The sequence below is a fragment of the Corvus cornix genome, chromosome 4 (assembly GCF_000738735.6).
Source record: "Corvus cornix cornix isolate S_Up_H32 chromosome 4, ASM73873v5, whole genome shotgun sequence".
Taxonomy (NCBI): Eukaryota; Metazoa; Chordata; class Aves; order Passeriformes; family Corvidae; genus Corvus; species Corvus cornix.
The window spans coordinates 67,563,609-67,590,384 of NC_046334.1; the positions used below are offsets into that span (position 1 = coordinate 67,563,609).

Sequence of the window (26,776 nt, forward strand, 5' to 3'; positions counted from 1 at the left end):
AACTCCAGCAGAGCAGCTCTGACAAGAAAGCTACCCGGGCAGAAATCATGACGGGATGTGGTCTGACACCAGTTTGTGTATATATCCTGTTACTCAAAGATGTGTTTGGTATTTTTAATGCTGTACAAATTAATGAATCACATCAGTGAACTCTTGCTTTCTTGCTCCTTGAAAGAAGTAAATCCGAGTTTTAGCTCTTCAGGTCCTGGAGAAAGACTGAGCTTGTACTGCCAAGCTGTAGTTGATGTTTAAACAGGACACTTAAACAGCAGGAGCAAGTGGTTGAAGTCTTGTTTTATTCAGCTGACGAAGTGGCAAATGATTAATGGCAGGTTACAAACATTATTTTGGTTGGATCACAAGCCCACTTGGTAAGAGGGGGAAACATTAATTTTTACACAAATTGTAGGGAAGCTTCCTGAAGTTGGTTGTCATGACAACTCAAAACCAATAAAAATACAACAGGTGGTGAAATTAAATACAGTGCAAGGAAACAAGACGGTACCCGTGCTTTAACGCTTCCAGCCCCTGCCAACAGCTGTTTGAACCCTCAGGAGATCATGGGCTTTCTCTCTGGCACAGAACAGCTGAACTGCCTCCAAAGCTCCAATCCTAACTCACTGCACTTGAGTTGTCCCCAACCCCACAGCACTGGCGTACGCTGTCAAGATATCCACAATCTGTTTGGTTTCTAGGGTCATCCGTGCTTCCGTGAGCCAGTCGTGTGCCACCCTCCTCGACTCTCCTCGTAACTGGTTGACAAACTTGGCTGCCAGCTCCAGATCTCCATGTTCGATGCAGTAGGAAGCGTAAGACAGTAACTTAAACGTGTCGAGGTCATCGGGGCTGAGCTCAGCCGGCGGCTTCAGCTGCTGAGGGTGGAACAGCAGCAGCGACTGCAGGTAGGACAGGAAGTATTGGTACAGGCTGTTCCTCGTCTCGTCGATCATGGCCACTCGTTTAGCCAGTTTTTGGACTGTGTAGAACCGAGCTCTGAGGGCCTCCTCGCTGTACACGCCCCGTGTCAGGGACTCCTGCGGGAGAGCTGCTGTTAAGGCTTCCGTGAAGGCGTTGTCGGAGCAGCTGGCTTTGATGGCCTTCACCGCGCTCCCCAGGGGCTCCATGGGACTGTCCCCTGTGCCTGATCTCATGCAGTATTTGAGCGCTTCCACAGAAAGCCACAGCTGATGGGCCTTCCTGGCCTCCTCTTCTGCTACTGCGTGACCTGCAAGGGAAGCCAAGAAGGGACTCTCAGTTGGGGCACACGCGGCTTTGAGCACAAGCAGCAACAGCCATCCCTCTCCACCCTCTGCTTTCCAAAGCAGCTGCCTGCTCAACACATGCTCTAAGGCAAGTCTGTCCCACAATTCAGAGCAAGAACAAGACAACTTCTGGAAGAACCACCTTGCACTCACTCGTCTGTGAGTTGCTGGGTGCTCAGCAGTGTGGCAAACCCAGGCCTGTGAGCAGTGTGCCTAAGCCTGGGTTTAAACACCCAGGTTTGGGTAAAGGGCCTTTGGGGATCACAATTTTAGTCCTTAACGAAAGAGGAATTCAGTGCTCACTCTCAACTGCTTGCTCAATTCCCTTGAGCCTGGCGTAGGCAGTGTTTATATCCAAGGTGAAGTTGTCGAGCTGTTCCTGAGTAAGGCGTCTGAACTGCATCTCCTGTTCACTGAGCTTCTCTGACAGGTTCTGGAACAGAGTGCAATGCGTCTATCAGATCGGGAATAGCTGGTTAATTACATTTACCTTATTTTTAAGATACATTTCTATAAATCTCTTGTCCTTGCTAGGGCCAATACATACCGTAAATACAATGTACCAGTAAGAAACCTTATTGGGGTGAATTTAACAGTTACTGCACTTGTGTCAAAAATTTGTCACCTATAGCAAAAGCTTTTCAGACCAGTGTGACTAAAACCTACACATTGAGGCACTCTGTATCACCTCAAAGTAAGCTTGCTTCCCTCCCCAGCCCCCATTTCAATCCCCTGGAACATGGTTCAAGACTTGTTGCACGAAACATGTGCTTTACAAGGGCTTAAATATCCCTTTAATTCCCCTGGGGACATTTCGTCCTTACCTGCTCAAATTCCACCTTCAAATCCTGCTCCTGGATCTTCAGGACGTCTCTGAGGTGGTCGGTGTGGGCAGCAGCCTGGCGCCGGAGCTGGGTGCGCATTTCATTCTCCATCACCTCTCGCACCTCTTCCACCTGCACACACACGAGGGGGGTTACTGCACCACTGCTGCTCAGCTGCTTGTCACACACTGTCACAGTATCACATCAGTGATTACTGAGGGCACACCTTAGAGCAGTGGCACTGACAGAGCCTGGCTTTCATCTTAAAGACCTGCTGAGGTCCAGCTTTATAGCTGAGCCTTTCCCTAAAGATGTTAAGGAATAGATTTGTGGTCCACCATGTCAGTAACTGCTGGTTACTCAGTAGGCACTTAGTGCAGCTATCAAAACAGTATCTAAAAAATACAGTAACACGTCAAATCACAAACTCAGGTGTTTATAAACCAGCTTCCAAACCAAAGAGACTTTACCTTCTCCCTACATAGCCCTATAATGGCCACACAAGGTCAGATCCAACACCGAAATTCTTCTCTGTGCGGATGGTGAGGCACTGGCACAGACTGCCCAGAGAAGCTATGGCTGCTCCAGTCCCTTCTCGACATCATGCTGGATGGGGCATGAGCAACCTGGTGTAGTAGAAGGTATCCCTGCCCATGGCAGGAGGTTGGAAGACGGTGATCTTGAAGGTCCCTTCCAACCCAAATCATTTAGGATTTATTTTGACACAGTAATCCTATCTCCAACAGGAGACAAGCAGCTTTACAAAGTCATTCCCTGTATGAATTTTACCATTCTAACTTTGCAGGAGTTTCCTTACTCAACATCTCACTTTCATGTTTAACCTGGGGGTCACCCACGTGAAGTCTCCCACTACTCAGAACATCCCAGTTGTCCCTCTGGGCATTTCCATTAACTCTTCTACCTCCTTTTTGAACCAAAGATTTAACCAGGTGCTTTAGGCCACTTTACCTTCTTATCCTGTTCTAGTTCAATCTCACTTTTGTGACGCTCCAGTGCTTTGGCCACGGCTGCCTCAAATGCTTTTTTGTCTTCAAGTTTCTGCTTCTCCAGGGCGGACTCGATGTGCTGCTGCTCCCTGACGCGCTGCTCCGCCAGCTCCCTGTTCAGCTGGTCAATGCGCCGGTGGGCATGCGCGATCAGGGAGTTCAGGTCGTCTGTGGACAACTGCCCAGCTAAAGGCAACACAGGGCATGAGCGAGGGAATGGAAAACAGAAACTGCTGCACTGCTCACCTGCCTCCCACTCGAGTGCTCTAGGGCTCCCAGGGGTTGTTGGCCACTGAGCTTGTTCTAGGGAAAGCTTCCGAGCACTTCAAGCCCTTGACCTGTGCTAATGCCCACCCGAGACCACTTTCTGAACTGTATTTTCATTCCAGGAGAGAAATTATCTTAGTTTCTTCCAAATTATTCGCAGCTACAGTTCACACTTCCATATCCATGTCACACTCAGAGACTGTCAACAGCTCTGTCACTTCTTGGTTTTTACACCACCAAGTATTTCCCTTGTGCCAGCACACAGAGCAGCAGGGAATGTTATTGTAAGGGACAGCCAGAAGTACATTTTCTCTTCAACACTCCTCCAGATCAACTGCTCCTAATCAGATTCCTTACCCCAGATTGTACCGTTCAGGTTTCCCTACTCAGAGGGCAGCACAATTCACAACCACATAGTACCTGGGAGAGGAGGAGGACCCAAGCTACCCCTGCAGCACTGGTGACCTGAGAAGGGCTCTATAGAATGCTGCATCTCATTTTGCTCTGCCTGCCAGCTAAAGCAGCTGCATGGAAAACTGGGACTACTTGGGAAAGCATTCCTGCAGGGTCTAAAGCAAGCAAGATTGCATAGTCCTTCAGTCACCTTGCTGTTGAGTGCTGGAAAAAGACTGGCACAGGAGGACTTGGAGCAGTGATGCTCGTGTCCAGTGGGAAAACTGACCAGCAGCACCAAGCTCAGCTGTTGCATGTAACAGTGTTAGAAATAGATCAGTTTGTGGTTTAAGCTAGGTGTGCAAAATGACTGGAAATGATCCCAAGGCACACCTCACACAACTAAAATGTTCTAGGAATGCTACATTTCACCCCGTTGTTGATACTACCTGTAACTTAGAGTCATGCCCCACACAAACAAAGGACAAAGGACAAAGAGAAGAGATTACTTTCACGGGACCAGAACAAGTGACAGTAACTCACCTAAGTCAGCTATCTCTGCAACAGAAAGGAGACAGGTTGGAAAAGTTAATGCACATTCACTACAGGAAGGCAGACATGCAAAAGTAAAATAGAAATCTAAGAGCTTATCTACAGTGACTTAAATGTGAGACCAAGTCCTTAGGAATTCAGGAAGAACAGTATGTGGAGTATAAAAGTCTCTGTATTACAGGCAAGATGTAGCCCAAGACACCCAACCACTAAAACCACCCTTGGAAACCCAGAGATGGACATTTAAGTTCAGCCAAAGCAAGGAACAGAAGTTTGAAGTAGAAAAGTGCAACAGGACACTGGAAATTTTAGTCTGACTTTTCTAGGTTCTTACACACAGAAGCAGTTGGCCAAGAAACAAATTCCACAGTGGCAGTGAGAGTCAGGGACCCCAACAAATCTGTCCCATGTGCTTCAGTAGGTCACACCAGTAAGAAATGGGGCACATGGAAGCTGCCAAGAGCTTCCCTTTCCTCCCACAGAAGGGCAGTGATCACAAAACCCAAGATGTTCTCCTTTTATCCTGTGCAAGGAAAGGCAGCTCTACCTGCAGGGAGCCTAAATAAGTGATTTTTCTTCAAAACTATTAACACCCCAAAAGCAAACTCCACAAACAATTTGTCAATTTCAGATGTTTTCCCCACATATACCGAGTGTGTGCTTTGCTCTTTTTTAAATGATAACTGACCATTCCAAAGGTCTGGTGTATTCATTTAGCCAGGAAAATGATTTTGTGCACTAAGGTCCACATTTCTAAAGCATAAAGTAGCATTAAGAAAGTTTGTTGTAATTCTGCATTGTATTCTTCAAGAAAATATTAAGGCAATACTAACACCACTTTTTTTTTTTTCCAATGGCAGTTATCACTTCTATAAAAAAAATCTGTAACTCGGACATAAAGCCTTGACAGCTGCCTCTGAACACATCAGCTAGAGAAGTCTGAGATCACATAGTACATTATGTTAAACCCTGAGTGGAAGTATCTGGGAAAGCTGGGTTTTTTTAGGCAATTAATTTTTTTTAACTACCACAGGCAGTAATTACTCCATGAGCACACCACACATGGGTTCTGGCAGGAGCTCATCCACAGTAATGGTGAACACATCCCACCTTCTGCAGCTCTGTTTGTCTTTAAAATGAAAGCAGTTAAGGTGAGCGAGGGAACCTGTGGCAAGGAGTGTGCAGGGAGCATTACTGTGGGTGAGCTGACTGTTCACTGCTTTTGTGCAGCACTGAGTTGTTAAAGCTGCATTACTCTGTTAGTTTAATTCAGAAATAAAATGTACTGGAACAGGCAGGGTATGAGCAATGGAATCTCTCAGTTTCAGAGATGATGTAGAAAAACTCAGGGAGTTCTTTATCACCCTGTAACAATGGTGTTTTATAATACCTCTCATCACAGAGTCAACCAAGCATCTGATCACTTATTAACACAGATCTGATCGAAATCTGGAACGACCTGGCTCCTTCCTGAAACACCAGGGAGGGGAGAGATGTTCATACAACCATATGATATTTATCACAGAAGAGCTACATTTTGTGACAATTCCCATACAGCACAGGTAGAACTAATCCTCTTCATAACACCTGCTTTAGATTATTTAATTTAGTTGTGAAATAATTTTCACTTCAGACCAACCAAATACTGTGAAAATTTGAAAATTGGAATGCTGGACATTGAGTGGCCAAGGACTACAAACCACAGTGCACCAAGCATGAGGTAACCCCGCAGTGGGAGACTTACTCATCCCCTTCCAGCCAGGCTTGACATCGGGGGTGATGCTGTCGAGCTCCCGCTGGAACTCCTCTCTGGCTCTAGCCACCAGCTCATGGTACTGAGCCACGATCTTGGCCTCAGACTGTGCTGCCTGAACCTGGAACAAACAACAATGAGATTAATTTGTTTTTCAAGGCAAGGATTGAAATTGAAGGCACATATAATTTAAAGCCAAGCCCTGGGATACCGGCACATATCACCCCCCCCAGCCCAATCACAGGAAAATCACTTGGGAGAGAACAAAAACCCACCCTGTGATATTAAACCTATTGTACACAATAATTATGTGTTGGAACTATCACTAATCCATTTTGCCTCACATGCCCACTGTAACTACACAGCCAGTCCGTAGCCTGGACAGGACCAAGAGTATCTTGAACTCAGTTTATATCTTAAACCATCTCCAGCTCCTTTTCTCTGCTCACAGCCATCATACAGGCCTAGTAAGCAATGCCTGCGATCGCTGCCTTCCTCAGAGAGTTCTGATGTTCCCACAATCGGGCTAAATTCACTCCAAACACACTTGATGAATTACCAGCTGTCCTGAAAAGGGAGATAAATTTCACCTTTACAATTCCTTCCCAGTCTTCTGAACTGCAAAGTGATTTACCCACCAAGTCATTACCAATGAACATTGAACTCCTCCCTAACCTTGTGGTAAATTCACCTTGGAATCAAGTGGGAAGAATTACAAGTTGCCAACAGAAAGGACTGGCACCATCAAGCCACCTGGAGACTCTTTCAAGACCAGGTTCAAGTTCTCATGAAGATCTTGCCATGTGTGATTACTGGCAATATCTACCAGCTCAAAGACTGAGTACAGCTACAAAAGGATGGATTTACACTTTACAATGCACTGGAAGTGGTCACAGCACCAAGCCTGTCTGAGCTCAAGAAGTGTTTGGACAATGCTCTCAGGCACAGGGTGGGATTGTTGGGGTGTCCTGTACAGGACCAGGAGTTGGACTCAATGATCCTGATGTGTCCCTTCCAATTCAACATATTCTGTGACTCTCTGAAATATTTCACCCCCTGCAAGGGATTTGGGAATGGGGGGGTCTGCACAAGTTGCCAAGGAGTCCCTACTCTAGAGACAATTATAATCAGCCTGAGGAAGCTTTACCTTTTTCACCACATTGTCCAAGTCCACAATCATATGATGGAGATTTTCTTCTGCAGTGACAATGTGAGGTTTGGCTCCTGCCAGCTGAGACTTCTTGGCATTCTCGATTACGCCCTTCATCTTCTCTAACTCCTCTCTGAAAAGAGAAGCAGCTGCTAAATGTAACACATAAAGGGCTTATCACCTCAAAGAAAATTTACTTTTTGCTGTTGGTATTCACAGGAAGAACTACTGTGTAACTCTACTGCTGCTTCCTATCTACCAACTCTAAGATGCTTTGACTAAGGATTATTTTTTTCCCACAGCCTGAAACCTAAAGATGTCAGTGTGGCTATTCCACGTAAAATAAGAATTATTTATACTGCAATTAGTACTCAGGATTTAGCTGAAGGGAAGATGGAAGTTCACTGAAAGGAGTTAGTATTAGTAAAACTAGGTTAAGAGATAGACAGCAGACATTTCCAGCACATAAGAGCAGCAAGGAAACATTTTTAACAGAGATGGCTTACGCTTGCAGAAGTGTTTTGGATATGGTGACTGGTGGAGATTAATGAGGATGGGAAAAAATTTATAGTGCTCTGTAAAGATAGATTATGGTTTTTTGTAATTAGGAAAGAACTGCTTTCCTTTAGCACAATTGGAAATCAAGGAAAAAGTGAGAAAATGTTCCTTTTCCAAATCCATTCAAATCAATGGAGGTTTCCAATGACCTCATTAGAATAAGGAACAAGCTTTAAAATAAGTTGATTAAGAAAATAAATAAAAGCAAAGATATCCAGTAGAGCAATAGAGAATGAAAGCTGGTGCACGTGGGGTTTGCATTAGCTTTGCTTTAACAATGAAACCTCGATTACACCTCCCACTAATTTTAGTCAGCACCGCAACATCGAAGATAAGTGAAGTTTATAATATGATAGCAACCATGCAGCTTCAAGGATGATGCTACCCTCTCAGCCTCAGAAGTACCAAAGGCTTTCCAGATTTGTTTCTACCCTCATTACAAGGGCATCTTGGAGATACTGTTGTCATTTTATTTCTGCTCCTCCAGTGCCTGCAGACCACGCTCGCAGCACATCAACACAGCTCATACAGAGCCCTGGGCATGAGCAGTGCTCCCATTCAGAATTCAAGTTTTTCTTAGACATGCGCTTAGTGAAAATCTAATTGCTTAAAAGCAATTCTGTGGACACAGGGAACTGCCAAAGGATGCTGCAAGGTTTAATGTTTCATTACAACTAAAAGCAGCTGGTGATGTTACTGACTCAATACACAGAGTGTAGTCATGGAGACATCCTCAAATGGTTTGGGTTGGAAGGGACTTTGAAGACCATCTTGTTCCACCCCCCTGCCATGGGCAGGGATACCTTCCACTAGACTGGGTCACTCAGAGCCCCATCCAACCTGGCCTGGAACACTTCCACGGATGGGGCAGCCACAGCTTCTCTGGGCAACCTGGTCCAGTGCCTCACCACCCTCACAGGGAAGAATTTCTTCCTAATATCCAATTGAAACCTGCCCTCTGTCAGTTGAAGCCATTCCCCCTTGTTCTGCCCTTGTAAGAAGTCCCTCTCCAGCTCTCTTGTAACCCCTTTAGGTGCTGGAAGGTGCTTGAAGGTCTCCCCAGAGCCTTCTCTTCTCCAGGCTGAAGTCCTTACAATAGGTTTATTATGAACAAAATTATTCAACAATACTAAAGTGACACTGGATTTTGTTTTTTTTTAATCTTACTTGAACTTATCAGCACTCTACCTAAGTACTAAGGAGATAAACAAGCTCTTACAAGAACAGAACTGTTTCAGACTCTCTGGTACAGGGAGGACTTTGTGCACAGGCATCCACGGTTTACACACATCAAATAAAAATGCTCATGCTAATGAGTATTAAACTGTTTTTTGATTTGGCACAAACAGATCATTCAATATGAACACAGGCGACTCCAGACTTTCTAGAAACTCATCTAGTGTTTGCCAGCCCTGACATGAGCAATGTAACTTATTACTCCAAGACTTAAATCAAGCAACTCACTTGGCTTTCAGAAGGGCGTCAGCAGCTTCATCCACTGCTCTCCTGCGGTCCTTCAGCGCGTCCTCCAACGTGCGCCACTGGGAGGATTTCTTCTCCCCAGCACCCTGGGAAGCAGAGATTCCTCATTAGAGTCATTACAATCACTAAACAAGAGAGTTACCATAGAGTGAAAGCCTACAGAGATTCACGTGTCGCTGAACATTTCCCTCAAACTGAGCACCGTTCTTGTGCCTTTCAACAGCACAGCTGGAAGCTTTACAAGTGATGTCCCTCTTCCAATTTTGTTTTGGTTTTGTTTGATTCTTAACGTTTTTTTTCCTGAGCCACAGACCTCTGTACATGCAGAAGAGCTTACATGAGGATCACTGTATGGTGCACAACATACTGTGGGGAAATCTCCTCATGTACTGAAGTACTTTACCAATACTTTAAAATTGCTTTTTAAACTTAATACTTAAAGTACCGTAATACTTTAAAGTGGGTAATTTTAAATTAAGATTAGTAATTAAGCTTAAAAGCAATCTTTTGAGGCAGTTATTTTACTAACTACTAGATTAACTCTCGAGTACTTGCTTGGCTGCCCACATGTCCCTGCTACTTGATTTAACAACTGAATTTTATCTCTGCTCCAGAATTGAATGGGCAGTGGCAGTTCCACACAACTCCAGCATGAGCACACCAAGACCACAGATGTTATCACTTGTACATCCCCTTCCTATTTCCTGACAAGAAACAAACAATCCAGCAAGAGGATGTTGGCAAAGGGAATAAGTTCAGTGGAATTATTGGGGCGGACAGCGTGACCTTAACTAGGTAAAAAAAATCTTGGGAATTAAAATAAAATTAATTAAAATACAGTGAAAAATCTACTAATGTCTTAACTTGAATTTTTTCCTTGCAGAAAGAAAACAGAGGAGTTGGAAAAAAAAAAACCCAACTAAACTCAAAATCAAAACTATTATTTGGCTACGCCACATTTCACAAGTGGAAAGGTAAGTTAAAACTGTGATAAATGTAAAGGCACTGCAAGAAAAGATTCCAAGTTTATTTTTAACTGAGATTAAAGTTTTGCTGAACACAATGAAAAAGAAAAAATTGTCCCCAGTTGTCCAGTTTACCTCAGAATCATCCATGGCCTCTTTCAGTATTTGGGAATGGGCATTCACTGCTTGCACAGCTGACTCCTGAGCAGTGATAGCCTGAAGGGTTACACGAGCAGTTGTGTTTAGGGCTCCTTCCAGAGTTGCTGCTAGGGCTGGAAAAGAAGTTAAGTCAACTAAACAATAAAGAACTTTATAACTAGTAAAATGACATGTTACATTCTCCGTGTCTCTTTATATTATTTTCCATGACCTAAAAGAGCTGGTCAGTTTGGGAACTAAACAGCAGGCTACAGAGCAAGGTCACCAAAACGCTCTCCTCATTTAGAGCAGGGGTATTAAGGTACAAGTCTGCACTTAGAGCAACACACGACCCAGTGGAACACCTTTCCCATGGGTTTGCAGGTATATCCCATGTTCACTTGTTCTAATGGCTCTTAAGAGAAAACAAGTAAATTTTCCTATCTTCCTTGAACCTCGAAGTCCATTCCAACCTCAAAGTTTCCATTGTTCTTCAATTCTCAGTTACTTCTGAGTGGGTGGAAGAAGCTTCACCACTACTCCCTCTGTCAACTCAGCACAGGGACAACAGCACACACAGGAACAGTGACAGTGTGGACTTACCTGATACCTTCTCTTGCTCCTCTTTGTCTTGCTGGGCAAGCCGGGCTGCAACTTCTTCTGGTGGCCGTTCTTTTATAGCGTAGGAACCTGCCTGTTCTTTACCTATTCAGAAGTAAAAAAAGAGTCAAACTGTTTAAGTGAAGAGTCCAAATTAGTGTGCAGAGGTTATTTGTAGGGAAGTAACTTTAACAAAACTGAATTTTATAGTTGGTATCACTTTGTACATCTGACTTCTGCTCAAAGCAATGCTGAAACTACCTGAAGAATCTTTATATCCATAATTGCAAAGGCCATTCTCATAACTTAAAGACAACTGCATGGACACCTCACATGCATTTGGAGACTTTACATTGTCTAGTTACAAAATTACACAAAATTCAGAAGTAAAAGGCAAAGCAAGAAGTGAGAAACACTTATGGAGCCAAGTTTAAATTTCAAGTGAATGAATCTCTGTTCTCGACTATTTTCAGTTCTCCTCTGGCATGCTTACAGAGCCCAACCAAAACAACGAAGGATGAGTGAGAAGGCTATGGTGAATCACTATTAAACTCTATTCCTTTGCCTATGGCCACTTAAATTGCCTTTAAGAGTGAGAATTGACTTAACTAATGCTCTCAAGACCAACAGCAATCTGAACTGAGGGGAAAGCCCAGAGCTCTCAGCCTCAAGCTGCGACAAAACCCATCAGGTCAACTCTGAATAATGCTGATGTTACTCTGCAGCATGTACTTACCCCTGGCATGCTTTCTAAGAAATGTGTTGATACCTAAAGGAATTAATATAATATAATCTCATCTGGAAGAGACCAACATCTAGAGGCTGGTGTCTCTTGTTGAGTTTAATAATAAACACAGTTTCTTCACTTGGCCCTGGGCAGAGATGCTCTTCTGAACAGCAATCAGAAAGCCACCAAGAGCAGAGGCAAACTGGAATGTGCAAGTTCAGTTCAGCATAAAGTCAAGTTTTGCTCTTGTGCTCACACCTATACCTGTCCCAAGCATCAATCTCCGCTTCTCACCGTGTTAAAAATCTATTAACAGATGATGGAAGTTTTCTGCAAAAGGCACAGAAACTCACACCTTCAAACACTGACAAATACCAACACAGAAGCAAGAATGCATGCATGTGAAACTATAGGACTTGGGTGTTCTTTTGAATGATTTTTTTCACCTTCTTCAGTCTGTATCCCCGGAGCTGGCACCGACACGGCTACCCCTGTTGCAGAGATGATCTGTGCTGCAGCCTTGCCTGCTGTTAAACACAGTTGCAGAACACACCAGTTAGTACAGCTGGGGTGACGGGCTCCATCTGCCAGAGGAGGACAGGCCAGAGCATCTTCGGCCAGGGGCCTGCTGAGCTGGTGAGGAGGGGCTTAAACCAAAGCTGCTGGGAGAGGGGACCTTGGAAAAGGAAACCTCACTTCACAGAGACATGGTGGGATGGCTCCAGTGACTGGAACGTTGGAATGGAAGGATGAAGGCTCTTCAGGAAGGCCTGGCACAGGAGATGAGGAGTGTGATCACCCTCTCTATCAATGACCACATGGAGCTCTGCCTGGGGATGGATGAGGAGCCAACCAAGAGTTTATGGGTCAGGATTAAAGGGAGGGCAGGGATAGGTGACATTACAGTGGGGGTCTGCTACAGGCTGCCTGAGCAGGATGACAGAGTAGATGAGGCCCTCCACTGAGGGACCAGCACTGCTGAATAAGGGAAGAGCAAGTGACATCATCTCCCTGGACTTTTGAAAGCATTTGCCACTGTCCTGCATGACATCCTTGTCTCAAAACTGGAGAGACATGGAGCAGATGGATAAACCACTGGCTGGACGGTCACACTCAAGGCGTTGCGGTCAGTGGCTCAATGTCCAAGTAGACACCAGTGATAAGTGTGCTCCTCAAGGTCAGTTTTGGGAACAGGACTGTTTAACATCTTTGTCAGTGACCTGGGCAGTGGGATTGATGCACCCTCAGCAGGTTTGCTGATGACATCCAGCTGAGCTGTGCAGTCCCACACTGCAGGGAAGGGATGTTCATTCACAGGGACCTGGACAGGCTCAAGAGGTGGGACTGTGTGAGCCTCATGAAGTTCAACAAGACCAAATGCAACGTCCTGCACCTGGGTCAGGGCAACCCCAAGCACAAACACAGGCTGGGGGGAGAACAGATCAAGAACAGCTCCCAGGAGAAGGACTTCGGGGTGCTGGCAGAAGAGAAGCTCAAAATGACCCAGTCACATGCACAGGCAGTCCTGAAACCACCTGTGTCCCGGCTGCATCCCAGCAGGGCAGGCAGCAGGTCAAGGGAGGTGATTCTGCCCCTCTACTCTGCTCTGGTGAGGCCCCACCTGCAGTGCTGCATCCACCTCTGGGCCCCCAACATAAGAAGAACATGGACCTGTTGGATCAAGTCCAGAGGAGGCCATGAAGATGCTCAGAGGGCTGGAGCACCTCTGCTATGGAGTCAAGCTGGGAGAGCTGGGCACGGCCAGCCTGGAGAAGAGAATGCTTCAGGGAGACTTTCTAATACCTTCCAGTACCTACAAGGGGTTACATGAAAGCTGGAGATGGTCTTTTGACAAGGGCATGGAGTGACAGGACAAGGGGGAAGGGCTTCACACTGACAGAGGGCAGGGTTAGATCAGATGTTAGGAAGAAATTCTTTATTATGAGGGTGGTGAGGCACTGGACCAGGTTGCCCAGAGAAGCTCCAGCTGCTCCATCCCTTGAAGTGCTCAAGGCCAGGTTGGATGGGCCTTTTGGGTCTAGTGGAAAGTGTCCTTGCCCCCAGCAGGAGGTTGAAATTAGATGATTTTCAAGCTCCCTTCCAAACCATTCCACGGTAAGTGCTATAATGTACTAACAGGGATATAAGACTTAATTTTTTCCTCTGTAGAAACATACTAATTGGATATGGATGTTATTATTTCCAGAAGAAGATGATTTCCTGGATAAACAGCAACAAGATATTAGTTACACATACACAGAGCCATTAGCGATAAACATAAAAAGACATGACAACTGCTCCTCTCTAAACGAGTTCCATTTGATCTGGCTTTACAGTAGCCCAGTAATTATCCAAAATTAAGTGTCTTGTGCTTGCAAGAGCCTCAGTCTCCAGCATCTGAAATTCTCTTTCTGCTGAGTCTCATATCTAAACTATGCAGGTTAGTCATTATTTATCTTAGATTCCAAATATCCTACAAAGTAAACAGATTTCCTAAAAAAATGGGCAAAAAAAAAAGCTAAAGCCATTTTAGGCAAGTGTTATGACTTGGAAAGAAAAAAAGATTAATTCTAAGAAATTACAACATTTACCTTCAACCATTCAAAGGACAATTTTAATCTACTCTAACATATATGATACAAGAGATTATTATGTCATTTGCTTCTTTATACGTAACATTCTATAAATTTACCTCCTTTTTCCTCTGTAGGGCCAGTAGCTTCTGGTTTGCCTATCTGGGATTTGGGACCAGGCTGTTTAGACTCTTTCATTACTTCTGCTACAGATGAGATCTTCAGTGGACCTTGATGGATCTTAAAAAGTCAAAAAATAAGAAATATCATCAGTTTTTCAAACAGCTTGGATTTCACCAATTCCAGTGTAATGGAAAAGAACTTTTCCATATCCAGGTGTCTGTACCATAAATCAGAGCTTCAAAGTACACATGAAAATAGCAGCAAGGCCATCTAATTTCTTGACTTGATTTATAATACAGAATGAATTTTTACAATTTTCACCTCTCCAAAAATGCAAGTAGAGTTGTGGTGGTTTTCGCTATAAACAAATATTTATTAACTTATGCATAAAAAGCAGATAATTTAATGCCTCAAATATTCTGAACACTTCTGATTGCATTGAATGCAGAAACCCTAAGTTTGGCTTCACTGATTTCCTTTTGAAAGCCTTCAGATGCAGGTGGTTGGGGCAGATACCACTCAAACACAGAGTATTGTAACTTTTTATGATATTAATTCCTTAATATCCATTCTGGAAAGTCACAAGGTAAAAATAAAAACATCTGGGTTAGAGCCATGACTGGGGAGGTGATAACTCTGCTGATAAATCTGGTTTGCAAAATTCCCTAGTGCCTGGGAGGCACCAGGAGCCTGGGTGATCACACAAAGTGTAGCTAAAACAAGAAGAGAGAGAATTTTGTTGACTGATATTCCCCTACTCATTAAGAACAGCTTTCTTAAAATCCAATAAAAAGTATTTTGGGTTTCCTGAAGGCCAAAAGGCTTCTGAAAGCTCAGAAAAACCATGGCCAGAGCAGATTTTCAGTATTCTTGATAACTGGGAAGTGTTTCCTTTCACACGCAGGAGCAGAGAAACTTCCAGGTTCAATTTCCAGAGTTGTGCCAAAGGCAGTATCAGATTTTCCCTTCTGCAGGATCGTGCCACTAAGATTTCCAAGGATGATGCTTATACCTAGCTCTGTACCATTCAAATCTTCACTCATTCAAGAATGTTTTCAGTCCTCTTTAAAATAAGTTCATTTAGAGTAAGTTTTGTAATCCTACTACACCACTAACTACACTAAGCCTCTAGTAAAGCAGTTAAATTCCAGCCTGTCAATTGCCTCTCCCTCTCTCTCTCTCCAGTTTATTTCTGAGTATAAGCAGAGCAGCTATTCAGGTGGGATTCTATTAGATTATTTTACTGTAAATAAAAATAAGTTTTACAACCCACAGACTACAATCATAAGATGATAATGGGAAACATACAAGCATCACTTATGCAGCACAAAGTAGTAATTCTTAAACCTTCTCAATTTAAGGAATCTTAATTCTTAGCACACAGCAAAATTAATCAGAATTTGAAACCTAAGGGCAGACACAGAAAAATGAATGTGTGGGGGTGAATGGCAAACACTTACTGGTTTCTTTGGCATTGGTGTGCTGGAAGGTGCAGGGCCAAGTGCCATCTCAAAGAGTTTGTCAGAGTAGGGAATGGCCTTCTCCACACTCTCCCGGAATTGTCTGTCATAGCTGGCATACAGGATGGTTCCACCTATCCCTCCACCCACGAACAGGAGACCTGCACCGACGACTTTGCCTACAGAAACACTGAGGAGGAAAGAAGAGTGAAAGGGATGTAATTATATGGCAAACATCGAACAGTTTGTGAGTCTTCAGCTTACAGCTGGGGACCACCACTCTGTTCCAGGAGCTGCCAACAAACCCAGGACCTGCTCTAAATCACCTTCACCCCAGTACAATACTGGTTAGTGACTAACCCAAAGGTATGATGGCAGCCCACAACCTCCCTGATAAATATTGATCATCTTCATTTTCTTCATCTGACTGAACCAAACAAGGAACACACAAACCCACGAGAGTAAGAGTTACTCCACACAAAAATCCCACTGCCAGGAGTCTGCTCTCATGTGAAACCAAGGAGCAGATTCCCTCTTGGTCAATGCACCAGCAGAACCAGTTCCACCCCCCAAAGCCCGCTACGTACCCGGACTCTCCGGAGTGGGTGGCATATCCGCGGTACAGCCGTGACGGACGGAGTGAGGCTCTCACACACCGGCTGTTCTGCAGGGGGAGGAGGCAGGGGTCAGCAGTGAGCACAGTGAAGCATCTCCCCCCTCAACAGCAGGACTGGGCTGGTTTGCTCCATTGCCGTATCTTGAACGTGTCTGTAGGAAAGCTGGGAGCGGCACTAGGACAGCAACACTGGACTCTTTTCCCTAAACACACGGAGAGCTTTCCCATGTGCAGCTTCCAGGGTCAGGCCTTTTTAAGCAGTCATTAGGAACTTTGAAAAATGAGAAGGAACAAACCTCTACCCAGCTTATTTCTGCATTTACTTTGCTGATTTATGTTTCCTACCTCTGGTCTGGGTTAGTTCAGATGTGCTTCAATCTCACGCACTAGAACGGCTCAGTGTGAGCAGGGCAGAACACTACAACAGCTGTTTAAATGCTTAAAACTATTTTTAATTCTTAAGATATACGAGCAATTCTCCCTGAGCTTCCAAACCAAGACTTCTTCCTTAAAAGAATTAATAACATGTACACTTTGCAGACAGACATCAGATTATAACATAAATTAAATTAGTATATGAAGAATGATATTTTATTATATTCTACTTAACAAAATCCACAGTACTAAGATTTTTATCTTCTCTGAAGGACTGGTTAAGCTACTCTAAGCCTACAGAAGAAAACACACTGTTGCCCTCAGAGGTTTTTTCCCCACCTGGGAATTACTAACAGGGAAATACAGGACTCATAAGAAATTGAAACACAAGGCACAAAAAGAACTTTTCCTACAGTTCAGGTATTTTGCCTTACTGGGAATTTTTTCTTTAAAAAAGAAAAAACTGGGAGATGCTTCACTACAACATAACCCCAGAAGACAAGTTTCTCTATTTCCTTTTGCACATGGCAATAACATGTACAATTTCTGTGGTTTAGGTCCCATCCTTGCCCAGCAGCATAGACAGGAAAAGGCAGGAACACTGCATTCTTATTCTTTCCACAAAGGCAGCCAAAACACTTTTAATTAGTAGCAGGAGCACATGTACAGCAAGAGGAAGCGTGCTCCTCTTACCCCTGAGACCTTCAGGAGCCCTCACTGTGCTCCATGGTTGGTTTTCTGGATTGTGATGGATAGAATGGGCAACAAAGTAACAAATATATTCCGTACTGGTTTTGATTATCTGACTTGACTGCCCCAGGAGCACTTACTGAGGCTTCACTGGTCCTTTCAAGGGGAATTTCACTAATAAAAGCCTCGCAAATAATTTTGTTATCAACTTTTGAACATGCTCCTGACTCTCAGTATATCCCAATTACACTGTGAAGCTCAGGAGGAGCAAAATAATCCAGCATTATGCATACAGCTCAGTTCAATAAAATGAGAAGGGGAAAAAACCCTGATTTTCTATTCATCAGTTCAGACTGAATTTCCAGTCCCTTCCAACACTTTAGGATTAGGCTATTTTGCCTGGTGCACCCCTGGAAACAAGCCATCACTTCTGAGCTCCTGGCCAGGCTTTCTGGAGGTTATCCCACCCTGCACCACTGTCACTCCCACATCCTTGCTTGGGCTGGACTTGCCTTCTGGGCCAGCTCACCCTTGTCCCTGCTGGCTAAAACCCCCACTCACACCTAGTGATGGCAAACAACACCAGACCCATTTAGCTCTACACCTTCAGCAAACACATCAGCTCCTGCCCTTGGAGTCACCAAGGCAGAGGAGAACACCTGCTTCTCTTAGCTCAGCATTTATGCTTTATACAGCAGGAAGGGTTTTTTGGAGGGATTATTGATTTTAGTCCAGATGCCCTTTGGACCACATGATCTTTCAAGATCTCTTCCAAGCTGGACTGTTCTAGATTTAGCCAAATCCTCACTTCTATTTATTTTTCATCAAGATGAGAGGAACCAAAACACAGGCCTTCCATCTACGGCATTGGGACCCTCACACATGTAGCAATGGGAGCAATAATTGAACCCAAAACAAGCCCTCACCAACTCCATCTTTCAAGACACTGCAATAAATTTTCACAGCTGGCCAGTGGAACAGCAAATCAGGAAATCTGTAGGTATCCATGTTTTATGAACAGAAACCCAAGTTCAAATTTCCTCCCTCACATCCAAATACACTAAGACCTCCAAAAATCACTGATCTTTTAAAGATCAATTTTTAAAGAAGCATTGTGCTCTTTTGGCCACCATAATAATATTGCTTATATTTGCTGTACCACCATAATTTGGAAACTTGCAGGTAGTTTCTAATCTCCCCTCTGTGTAATTTCCAGGAGTTTGTAAATTTTTAGACCCCTGTTATTTATGTGTAGTAATGCCTCAAAGAATTTGGGAGAAATACATCAGACATGCTTTGCTGTGCCCTGCGAAAGGCAGAAATAAACCAATTTCTGTCATGCAGAAGACAGAAAATTCTTTGGATGAGGCAGCACAGACACAGCAAGGATGCCCACAGCAAGGGCACTGCAGGGCAGCTGTTTCTGTTTCTTTCTCCTCCTCCAGCAATTCTGCATAATATTGGTTTCACTCAACTTCATAAACACTTATTATTTTACATTCGTTATCTACTATTTAATCACCATGAGAATCACTTTGCAGGGCACATCACACCTTCACTCTGGTTAAAATTATGAGCCCCAGTGATTTAAGGACATTTAGGGATATCCATGTGAGCTCGCCCTGGCACAGTGCTCAGGGGAGGTGAAGCACAGCAGAACATCATTAAACAAATAAAATCTGCCTTGCAGGTTTATACTTCATGTGTAACTTTAAATAACGATGGACAGGACACACCATCATCTGTTCCTTCAGTCCTTGTTCAACCTCTCTTGAGCACCAGGCTCGAGCATCCTAATCCAGAATTTCTGCAACGTGGAATTCATGCACTTAAACAGAAAGAGCAAACCAGAAACTTTAGAGAAGTTTTTCTTCATTAAGACAAAGGTCGATACAAGAAGAACATCTGACCACAGAACTCTGATTTCCCACCACTCAAGACTTCTGCCAAATATCACACACTTTTACTAAAAGCCTTGTTTCTTTTTAAAGAAAACTAAAAAAATACTTCAAGCAAGAGAAGTAGCACATGTAGCAGAAAACATTTTTGAAATTGAAATGATGAAGAACCCCTTCTCTCAAAGCCACAACTCCAATTTACTTGCTACAAGTTTAGTGATGTTCCACGCACAGAGCTCACAGTAGGAATGAATTAATAAAGTTTTTCCAGTCTCCACCAGAAGCTCTCTGGTAGAGATAACAAACTTCACAGAGTGTTGTGGCATCTCTGTGTTTGCACAGCTCTTAGGGATAAATTCTTCCCTGTGAGGGTGGTGAGGCACTGGCACAGGTTGCCCAGAAAAGCTGTGGGTGTCCCTGGAAGTGTTCAAGTCCAGCTTGGACAGGGCTTGGAGCAACCTGGTCTAGTGTAAGGTGTCCCTGCCCATGGCAGGGGGTTTGGAATGAGATAGTCTTAAGGTCCTTTCCATTCCAAACCACTCTGTGACTCTTCCACTAAATATTTATAGCCTGATGACCAACTTCCAGCTGCAAACCACCACCCTGCCTGTTCCGGAGCTGTACAGTCATTCCAGACACGTTCTGCTAAAGGCCGAACACATGCAAATGGCCTCAAGTGATAAATATCTGCCAAAGCCTGGTTTCCATCTTCTCAACTTCCAGATGAAACTTTCCACAGCCCGGCAAACCCAGAGCCTTTTTTCAGTGGGCATCAGGTGACCCAAGGACTCTCCAGCCTTATAGAGCAGCAGAGGAAATGCAGCTGCTGCAGTGGGAAAGGCTGGAGCTTTAGAGGGGAGAATGTACAGCTTCTCCTTTGCTAAACCGTGTGAACAGAGGGTAATGAACACTGGGGTGGAGAGCAGGATAAAAAAGTGATCTAATCAGGTTATATTTTATCAGTTAAGAAGGCAGCTGAAATACAAGCTGGGGCCTTGGCAGGGGAGTCACTCTCACCTATAAAACCCTGTGGCGTCCTAAAGTTGGCCTACTACTTTAAAAAGGCTCCACAGCACATCATCATCCTTATCTCTGCTGATAAGGAGAGGTAAAGGTCCAGGACACACAGCACGAGTCCCACGGGCACTTCTGCCCCCGGCATCGCGCGCTGTGTCCTCCTCGTGTCCCAGTGTGCGGACAGAACGATCCCCTTGAACATGAGCGCTGATACCACTCGTGTCCCCACGCTACACACCGGGACCCGCCGCTTCCGACCCTGTCGGCGGCCAGACCCGCCGGGTCCAGGCGGGGCTGCTCAGGAGGCCGCGCCGGGGAAGGCAAGGTCACGTCCTTTCCCGCCGGGGAGCGCACCCGCCACCCGTCCACTCGCCACCCGCGCCGAGCCGGCGGGGCGTGCGCGTCCCACCGAGCCGCCACCACCCCCCGGCCGCGCCCGCGGCTCCCGGCGCTGCCCCGGGGTCTGGGCCGGGCGCGGCGGAGCGGGGCAGCGGGCCCGGCGCGGCCACGACGGCCGGGACTACAGCCCCCAGCAAGCAGCGCGGCGCCCTCGCCACCCCGTTAAGGACTACGAGTCCCGGAGCGCCTTGCGGCGGCGCCTCTCTCCGTCCCGCGCTGTTCTGCCGCGATGCACGATGGGACTGGTAGTACACCTCACCAACCAGCGCCCGCCCCCCGCCTCCGTTGGCAGTCGCGGCCGCCCGTCAAAGGCTGCGTAGCCAATGGCGGCCCGCGCGTGAGGAGTCATTCAGCGCGCGCCGAGCCGCGGTCACGGGGACTCCCCCCTCCCCGCAGGCCGGGCTCGGCCGCACCGGTCGCAGGGCTGGTTACAGCGGGGTGGGTCGCGGGGCTCCCCCGGGGAACGCTCACCTGCTTGGCCGCGGCGAGCCCCGCTCGGCGGCACGCCCGCAGCATGGCTCGGAGCGGCAGCCGGCGCGGCCCGCGGGAAGGCGCCGTGCGCGGGTCCTGCCGGCGCCGCCTCCGCCCCCCCCGCTCAGCGGGCACTGCGCCTGCGCGGGCGCTCCCGCCCCGCCAGAGGGCGGCCGCCTGTGACGGGTCGCGCATGGCCAATGGGAGGGCGGGGACGGGGGCGCGCGGCGCCGGCGGGGCGGGGTGGTGCCGGCGCGCGGGGGGCGCGTGCGCGGAGCGGGGCCCGCGCACTCCCGGGGTCGGCCGGCACAGAATAGAATAAAATAAAAACCAAAATCACAGAATGGGCCAGCTTGGAGGGGACCACAGCGGCTCGTCTGGTCCATGCTCCCTGCTCAAGAAGGGTCATCCCAGAGCACATGGCTGCAGAGGATTGCAACCAGACAGTTCTGGAATATCTCCAGTGAGGGAGTGTCCACACCCTCTGTGGGCAGTCTGTTCAGTGCTCGGTCACTCCACCGGGGCTCGGTTCTTCCTCATGTTCAGGTGAAACTTCCGGGGCACCAGTTTTTGCCCATTCCCTTAATCCCATAGCCCGGCACTACCGAGCAGAGGTCGGTCCCTGCTCCGAGCCCTCCCTTCAGACAGGGACAGACATTGATGAGGTCCCCCCTCAGTTGTCTTTTCCCGAGGCTGAACGGCCCCAGCTCACTCAGCCTTTCCTCAGGAGAGAGATGCTCCAACCCCCAGTGTGAAGCTAACACAGCACATTTTATAGCATTTATTAACAACTTACAGGTGTAATCTTTCACACCTTCTCTCGCTCAGAGCTCTCAGAAGCCATTTTTATCTCATCCTTCAACCAGTCTGGCCAGATTTCTGAAGAGAACAAAAATAGCATACATCCGTAATGTTCACAAACAATGAGTAAAATCCACTTGGTGACTTTTTGCGAGACTTTAGTAACAGGCTTTAAAGTCCCTGGGGCGAAGGGCGGTATGTGCCTGTAACCCAAAGGTGGCGGGTGGGCGGGAGGACGGAGCGGGACCCGGCCGGTTCCGAGGACGGGACGGACGAGGCGGGCTCCGGGCGGGTGCGGGACCCCGGGGCCGGAGCGGCCGCAAGTGCCGCGGGCAGCCCCCGTGGGCGGGACCCGGCGCGGCCCCGCCCGGCGCAGCGTGGCCATGGCGGCGGCGGCGGCGGCGGCGCGCGGGGCCCTGGCGGGTCGGTACCGGGGCGGTGTCGGGGCGGTGCCGGGGCTGGGGGTGTGTGGCTGGGACGTTTGTTCTGAGGCTCTCCCGTGTCCCCGCAGGGATCCTGCGGCGCTGGGCCCCCCGCGCGCTCCCGCTCTGCGGCCCCTCCGCTCGGTGTTCGGGCACGGACCGGCCCCGGCCCCGCTCTGGACCCCGCGGCTGCTCGGCGTGAACCGGCCCCGGGCAGGGACACCCTCGGTGCTCAGCAGGTGCGGCTGCGCGGCTTCTCCCTCGTGCCAAAAACCCTTAAAAGGGGGTTGAGGTATATGTGGAGGAGTTTCAATATATATCGATATTTATATATGTGTAATTATTATATATTTTATTTATGTATCTTATGTACTTCATATATATGGTATATTTTATATAAAATATAAGTAATTTGAAAATAAAATATTTTCCAAATTACATCAGTAAATATATTTAAGAATATATTTTTACATATGTTTTTACGTTATTATGTTGCACGTCATATAATATGTCATATCCTATAAATTTATGTCTCATATATACATTACCCATAATACATTAATATAGCATCATGTGTATTAATTTTGTATTATTTTTATATAGTCCATACTTTATATAATGATTTGTAGTATTATATATAATATGTATGTAGTGTACATATTGAAACTCCCCCGTATATACATGAATATCATAGACTCATAGAACATTTAGGTTGGAAAAGACCTCTAAGATAATCAAGTCCAGCCCTTAACCCAGCACTTCCAAGGCCACCACTTAACTGTGTCCCCAAGTGCCACATCTGCACAGATTTTACGCCCCTCCAGGGATGGTGACTCCATCACTGCTCTGGGCAGCCTGGGCCAGTGCCTGACAACCCTTTCCCTAGAGTCAATCTAAACCTGCCCTGGCTAAACTTGGGGCCATTTTATCTTGTCCTGTTGTTTGTTTCTTGGGAGAAGAGACTGACCCCAACACCCATATACATATAAAATACATACATACATACACACACACACGTATAGTATATAAACCTCAGTCTGTCACACTTGGGCACTTTGCACTCTGCAGTGGGTCTGTGTTAGCCCCAAGCCTCCCACTTCCATCACCATTAATGCTTGAAGCAGGAAGTAAATTAGGATATTCTTTGCAGCCATATTTTGCAGTTAGTCTTGTCATCACTACTGTTTCTCTTGCTGCTGATGGGTGTTGGACTATATGATTTATGAGGTCCCTTCCGATTCAAACTATTTTGCGATAAATAATCTAAAAGTAATTTCTGAATCCAAGTAACAGCTGAATATTGGCTTCTGAATGTTTGACTGCTTTTAGTAGATTAAAGAAAAAAGGTGCTCTGTGTGGAATAATAACTTTGAGCTGAATTTTGAGAAGTCCAGCCCTGAAGTTGGTGTTCTACACTCATTAGGTGCTGTGCTGTAATATTAGAGGAGTCCTCATTACCCTTCAAACAAGGCACAGCCCTTCTGATCTCTCTATGTGTGATAAAGGCAATGATTACTTTTAGAAAAAGGTGTTTCATTTCCATTCTATTTTCCTCCCTGTTTTGGGGTTGGTTTGGTTTTTTTCAGTGTCACACCTCTACTTCCAAGTTTACTCCAGCAGCCAGCAAGGACCCTTACCTACTGCAGCTTACGGAAGGGAAAGAGGAAAAGTGTGAAATCTGTGGTCAAAAGGTTCCTCCGGCTGCACAATGGCCTCTGGGTTAGGAGAAAGGTGAGATTTTTTGGGTAATGAGAGCCTGTTCTTTATAGTCAGTGTAAAATGTAGTTGTTTTCCTTCCCTTGGAGGGCAGTGGCTGGTATAAAATGAAGAAAAGCTCTGTAGAGAGACTCCCATTTTCCTGAAAGGAGGGGATTTATCCAGGTTTGCTGAGCAGTGTGGCTGTTTGTGTATTTGCAGTGACCTGCTAAGAAGTGGGTGTTTTTTGTGTGTGTGTTTTCTCCTGACAGTCTGGTTACAAGAAGAAACTCTGGAAGAAGTCGGCTGCCCAGAAGAAGCGTTTGAGGGAGTTTGTGTTGTGCACAAGGACACAGTGTAAACTCCTGGATAAAATGACCACTTCCTTCTGGAAAAGGAGGAACTGGTACATTGATGATCCCTACCAGAAGTATCACGACCGCACAAACCTTCGTGTGTAGAAATCCTGGTTTTGCACATCTCTAGGAAAGGGGGAGTGGTCATGTGGCATGGTCTGAATTATGGAACATAAATCTGTAATGCTTGTAAGTTTTTAAATAAACGTGCATATCATCTGAGCAGAATTGTGGGAATCAATGCCCAAAATAAAGGAATATTCAAGATTGTCTTCATCTGCAGTTTGTGTTTTACTTAGCAGAGGTCAGGCTGGTCACCTACACATTCTGATGTCTGATGGTTTCCTGTGATTGTCTAACATGGAGGAATATAGCCTAAATGGCACTAAAAGTGAATAATTCAACATATTTAACCTTATTTTTTGAAAAGAAATATGTTTAAATAACCCAGGACCTATTTTGTTGTATCCATACTTATTGGTGGCTCACTGAATGGAGTCTTCTGGGGAAGAGGAGAAAGAAGAGCAGGGTCTATCTGAGCATTGTTGCCTGTCACAATAACACACTATTGCCTTGTGTCCATGCTAGAAAGCATATGGAACAAAAACCCCCAAAACCAGTTTGATGGCTACATGCAGTGTTTATAATTGATTTTAAAATGTATTGGCCACTAACTTTCACTATAGGACTCAAATTTTGTGTCCTCTGTTGACTTTTGAGTAGTAGAATATATTCCTTAGGTCCTGCACAACATCCTCAAGCAGCCAAATCAGAGTATTTCCTTGCTTCTTTTTCCTTTAAGACACCTCACTCTGCACATTCCTGGTCACACATAAATGGAACAAACCCAAGGGTTTATCGTGGAGTCTGTTTGGAGTGTGCAGAGCAACTCGACCCTAGTTTTGCTAAGGGTTGGATCAGATGTTTTCTCTACAAAGCTGATACTCCAGCAAGTGTATGAAAGCAGTGCCTTAAAGCATTCCCTGATAACCCATTTTTGAGCAGACAGTCCCTGGGTATCAGCCCCAGAGCTGCCTGTATAGCAGAGGTGGTTTGCAGCACAAGGCTGTAGCATTGCAATGAATTCACTAGTTACTCAGAGTGTTCAGTAGCTGTATTTTGTTCGTTTTCCAGTTCATGATACAGAAAGTTCTGAAGGACATGCAGCACTTAGTGAATACATCTATATACAGTCAGCCAGAATTCAGATAAAAATAATACAGCGATCAAAGTGATTTTTCTGGCCTGCCAGATACATTGAACAGACTAAAGATGTTTGGTTTTGGTTTGTTTTTTGTTTTTTTTTTTAATAAAGAAAAGATTAAGACTTTATTCAAGATGTATATCAAGCAGTATAACAAAACCAGCAAAACATCAACCTTTGGAATACTGTTGTAATGGCCATCCTTGTGAGGCATCAAGTGTACCATTGTATCACAGACCTTTTCTACCCATCACAGGAAAGAAATCACACCAAGTGCACAATTATGAGCCTTAAATAGTTTGTCTAAATGCAAATCCCAACGTGTTCTCTGCTAGTTCAAATATGGTGCTGGATGCAAAACAGGTACCTGAAACTAACAGCAAAAAGGAGACTGTGGGTGAGGAGCATAAGGGTTCATCACAACACGAGGACTCGCCAGCAGCCAGAGGCAGCAGGTTGTTTACAGGAGCATTGTCTCTCTCCAAGCAGCTTTCTCCCTCCTAGCAGGAATAAACTGCCCGATCCTCTTTCCTTCTGTGCTGGGTTTGCACTGCCACAATTTAGGTTAATGATTCATTCCAGGGTGACCAGGACACAGTGAAGTCTGTCTTGTGTTGGATGTGATCCTGATTCAGCAGTTGGTGACCACTGGAGCTGCGCTGATGCTGACCCCTATGGCAGGAGAGGAGGCACAGAGGGCTGCACTGGGATGCTCCAAGCTTATTCTCTTCATAACTGAGTGAGTTTATGGTAAATTAGGGAGGTAATTTGCAGGCCTGTTTACCACAGTTTATATCCAGCTGCAGTTTCCTTCCCCTCAGCCTCGATTTTACATGTTTAAAATAATGCACGTTTCACTGGAGCCTTGAGCTGGGTAAAGGCTGTTTCCTAGGGCTGGCCTGTTCCCTTCAGGGTTCCACTCTCCTGTCACTCTCTGAGACATGAGGAGGTGCCTGCCTGCCCTACTGGACTGATGGTAGGGGCCTGCTGCCTGAAAG

The 26,776-nt window shown here is 45.8% G+C and overlaps 2 protein-coding genes across 5 annotated transcripts; one reads left to right on the forward strand and one right to left on the reverse strand.

Moving 5' to 3' along the window:
* Positions 1 to 274: 274 nt before the first annotated feature.
* IMMT (inner membrane mitochondrial protein) lies at positions 275 to 21,402 on the reverse strand. Of its 4 annotated transcripts, XM_039551370.1 has the most exons (15): positions 21,301 to 21,402; positions 16,422 to 16,498; positions 15,835 to 16,024; positions 14,371 to 14,491; positions 12,125 to 12,205; positions 10,955 to 11,056; positions 10,349 to 10,485; positions 9,231 to 9,334; positions 7,206 to 7,341; positions 6,050 to 6,179; positions 4,297 to 4,311; positions 3,056 to 3,279; positions 2,087 to 2,218; positions 1,566 to 1,695; positions 275 to 1,225 (listed from the first exon to the last, which is right to left on the reverse strand). In XM_039551370.1, exons 1-15 carry the CDS (start codon positions 21,343 to 21,345, stop codon positions 618 to 620), a joined length of 2,232 nt encoding a protein of 743 aa, XP_039407304.1. In that variant the 5' UTR covers positions 21,346 to 21,402; the 3' UTR covers positions 275 to 617. The 4 variants fall into 4 exon arrangements, with proteins under 4 accessions (XP_039407304.1, XP_039407306.1, XP_039407305.1 ...); XM_039551372.1 differs by lacking the exon at positions 12,125 to 12,205; XM_039551371.1 differs by lacking the exon at positions 4,297 to 4,311.
* MRPL35 (mitochondrial ribosomal protein L35) lies at positions 21,344 to 24,850 on the forward strand. Its single transcript, XM_039551591.1, has 5 exons — positions 21,344 to 21,479; positions 21,795 to 21,846; positions 22,613 to 22,762; positions 24,110 to 24,254; positions 24,491 to 24,850. The coding sequence occupies exons 1-5, from the start codon at positions 21,344 to 21,346 to the stop codon at positions 24,677 to 24,679; spliced, it is 672 nt and encodes a 223-aa protein (XP_039407525.1). The 3' UTR covers positions 24,680 to 24,850.
* Positions 24,851 to 26,776: the final 1,926 nt, after the last annotated feature.

Coding starts and splice junctions, on each gene's coding strand:
- MRPL35 (XM_039551591.1), top strand. CDS start 21,344: ATGGCTCGGAGCGGCAGCCGGCGCGGCCCGCGGGAAGGCGCCGTGCGC. Junction 22,763..24,109: donor ACACCCTCGGTGCTCAGCAG/GTGCGGCTGCGC, acceptor GGTTTTTTTCAG/TGTCACACCTCTACTTCCAA. Junction 24,255..24,490: donor GCCTCTGGGTTAGGAGAAAG/GTGAGATTTTTT, acceptor TTCTCCTGACAG/TCTGGTTACAAGAAGAAACT.
- IMMT (XM_039551370.1), bottom strand. CDS start 21,345: ATGCTGCGGGCGTGCCGCCGAGCGGGGCTCGCCGCGGCCAAGCAG. Junction 16,499..21,300: donor GGCTCGCCGCGGCCAAGCAG/GTGAGCGTTCCC, acceptor CTCCCCCTGCAG/AACAGCCGGTGTGTGAGAGC. Junction 11,057..12,124: donor GGGGATACAGACTGAAGAAG/GTGAAAAAAATC, acceptor ACTTCTGAATAG/GTAAAGAACAGGCAGGTTCC.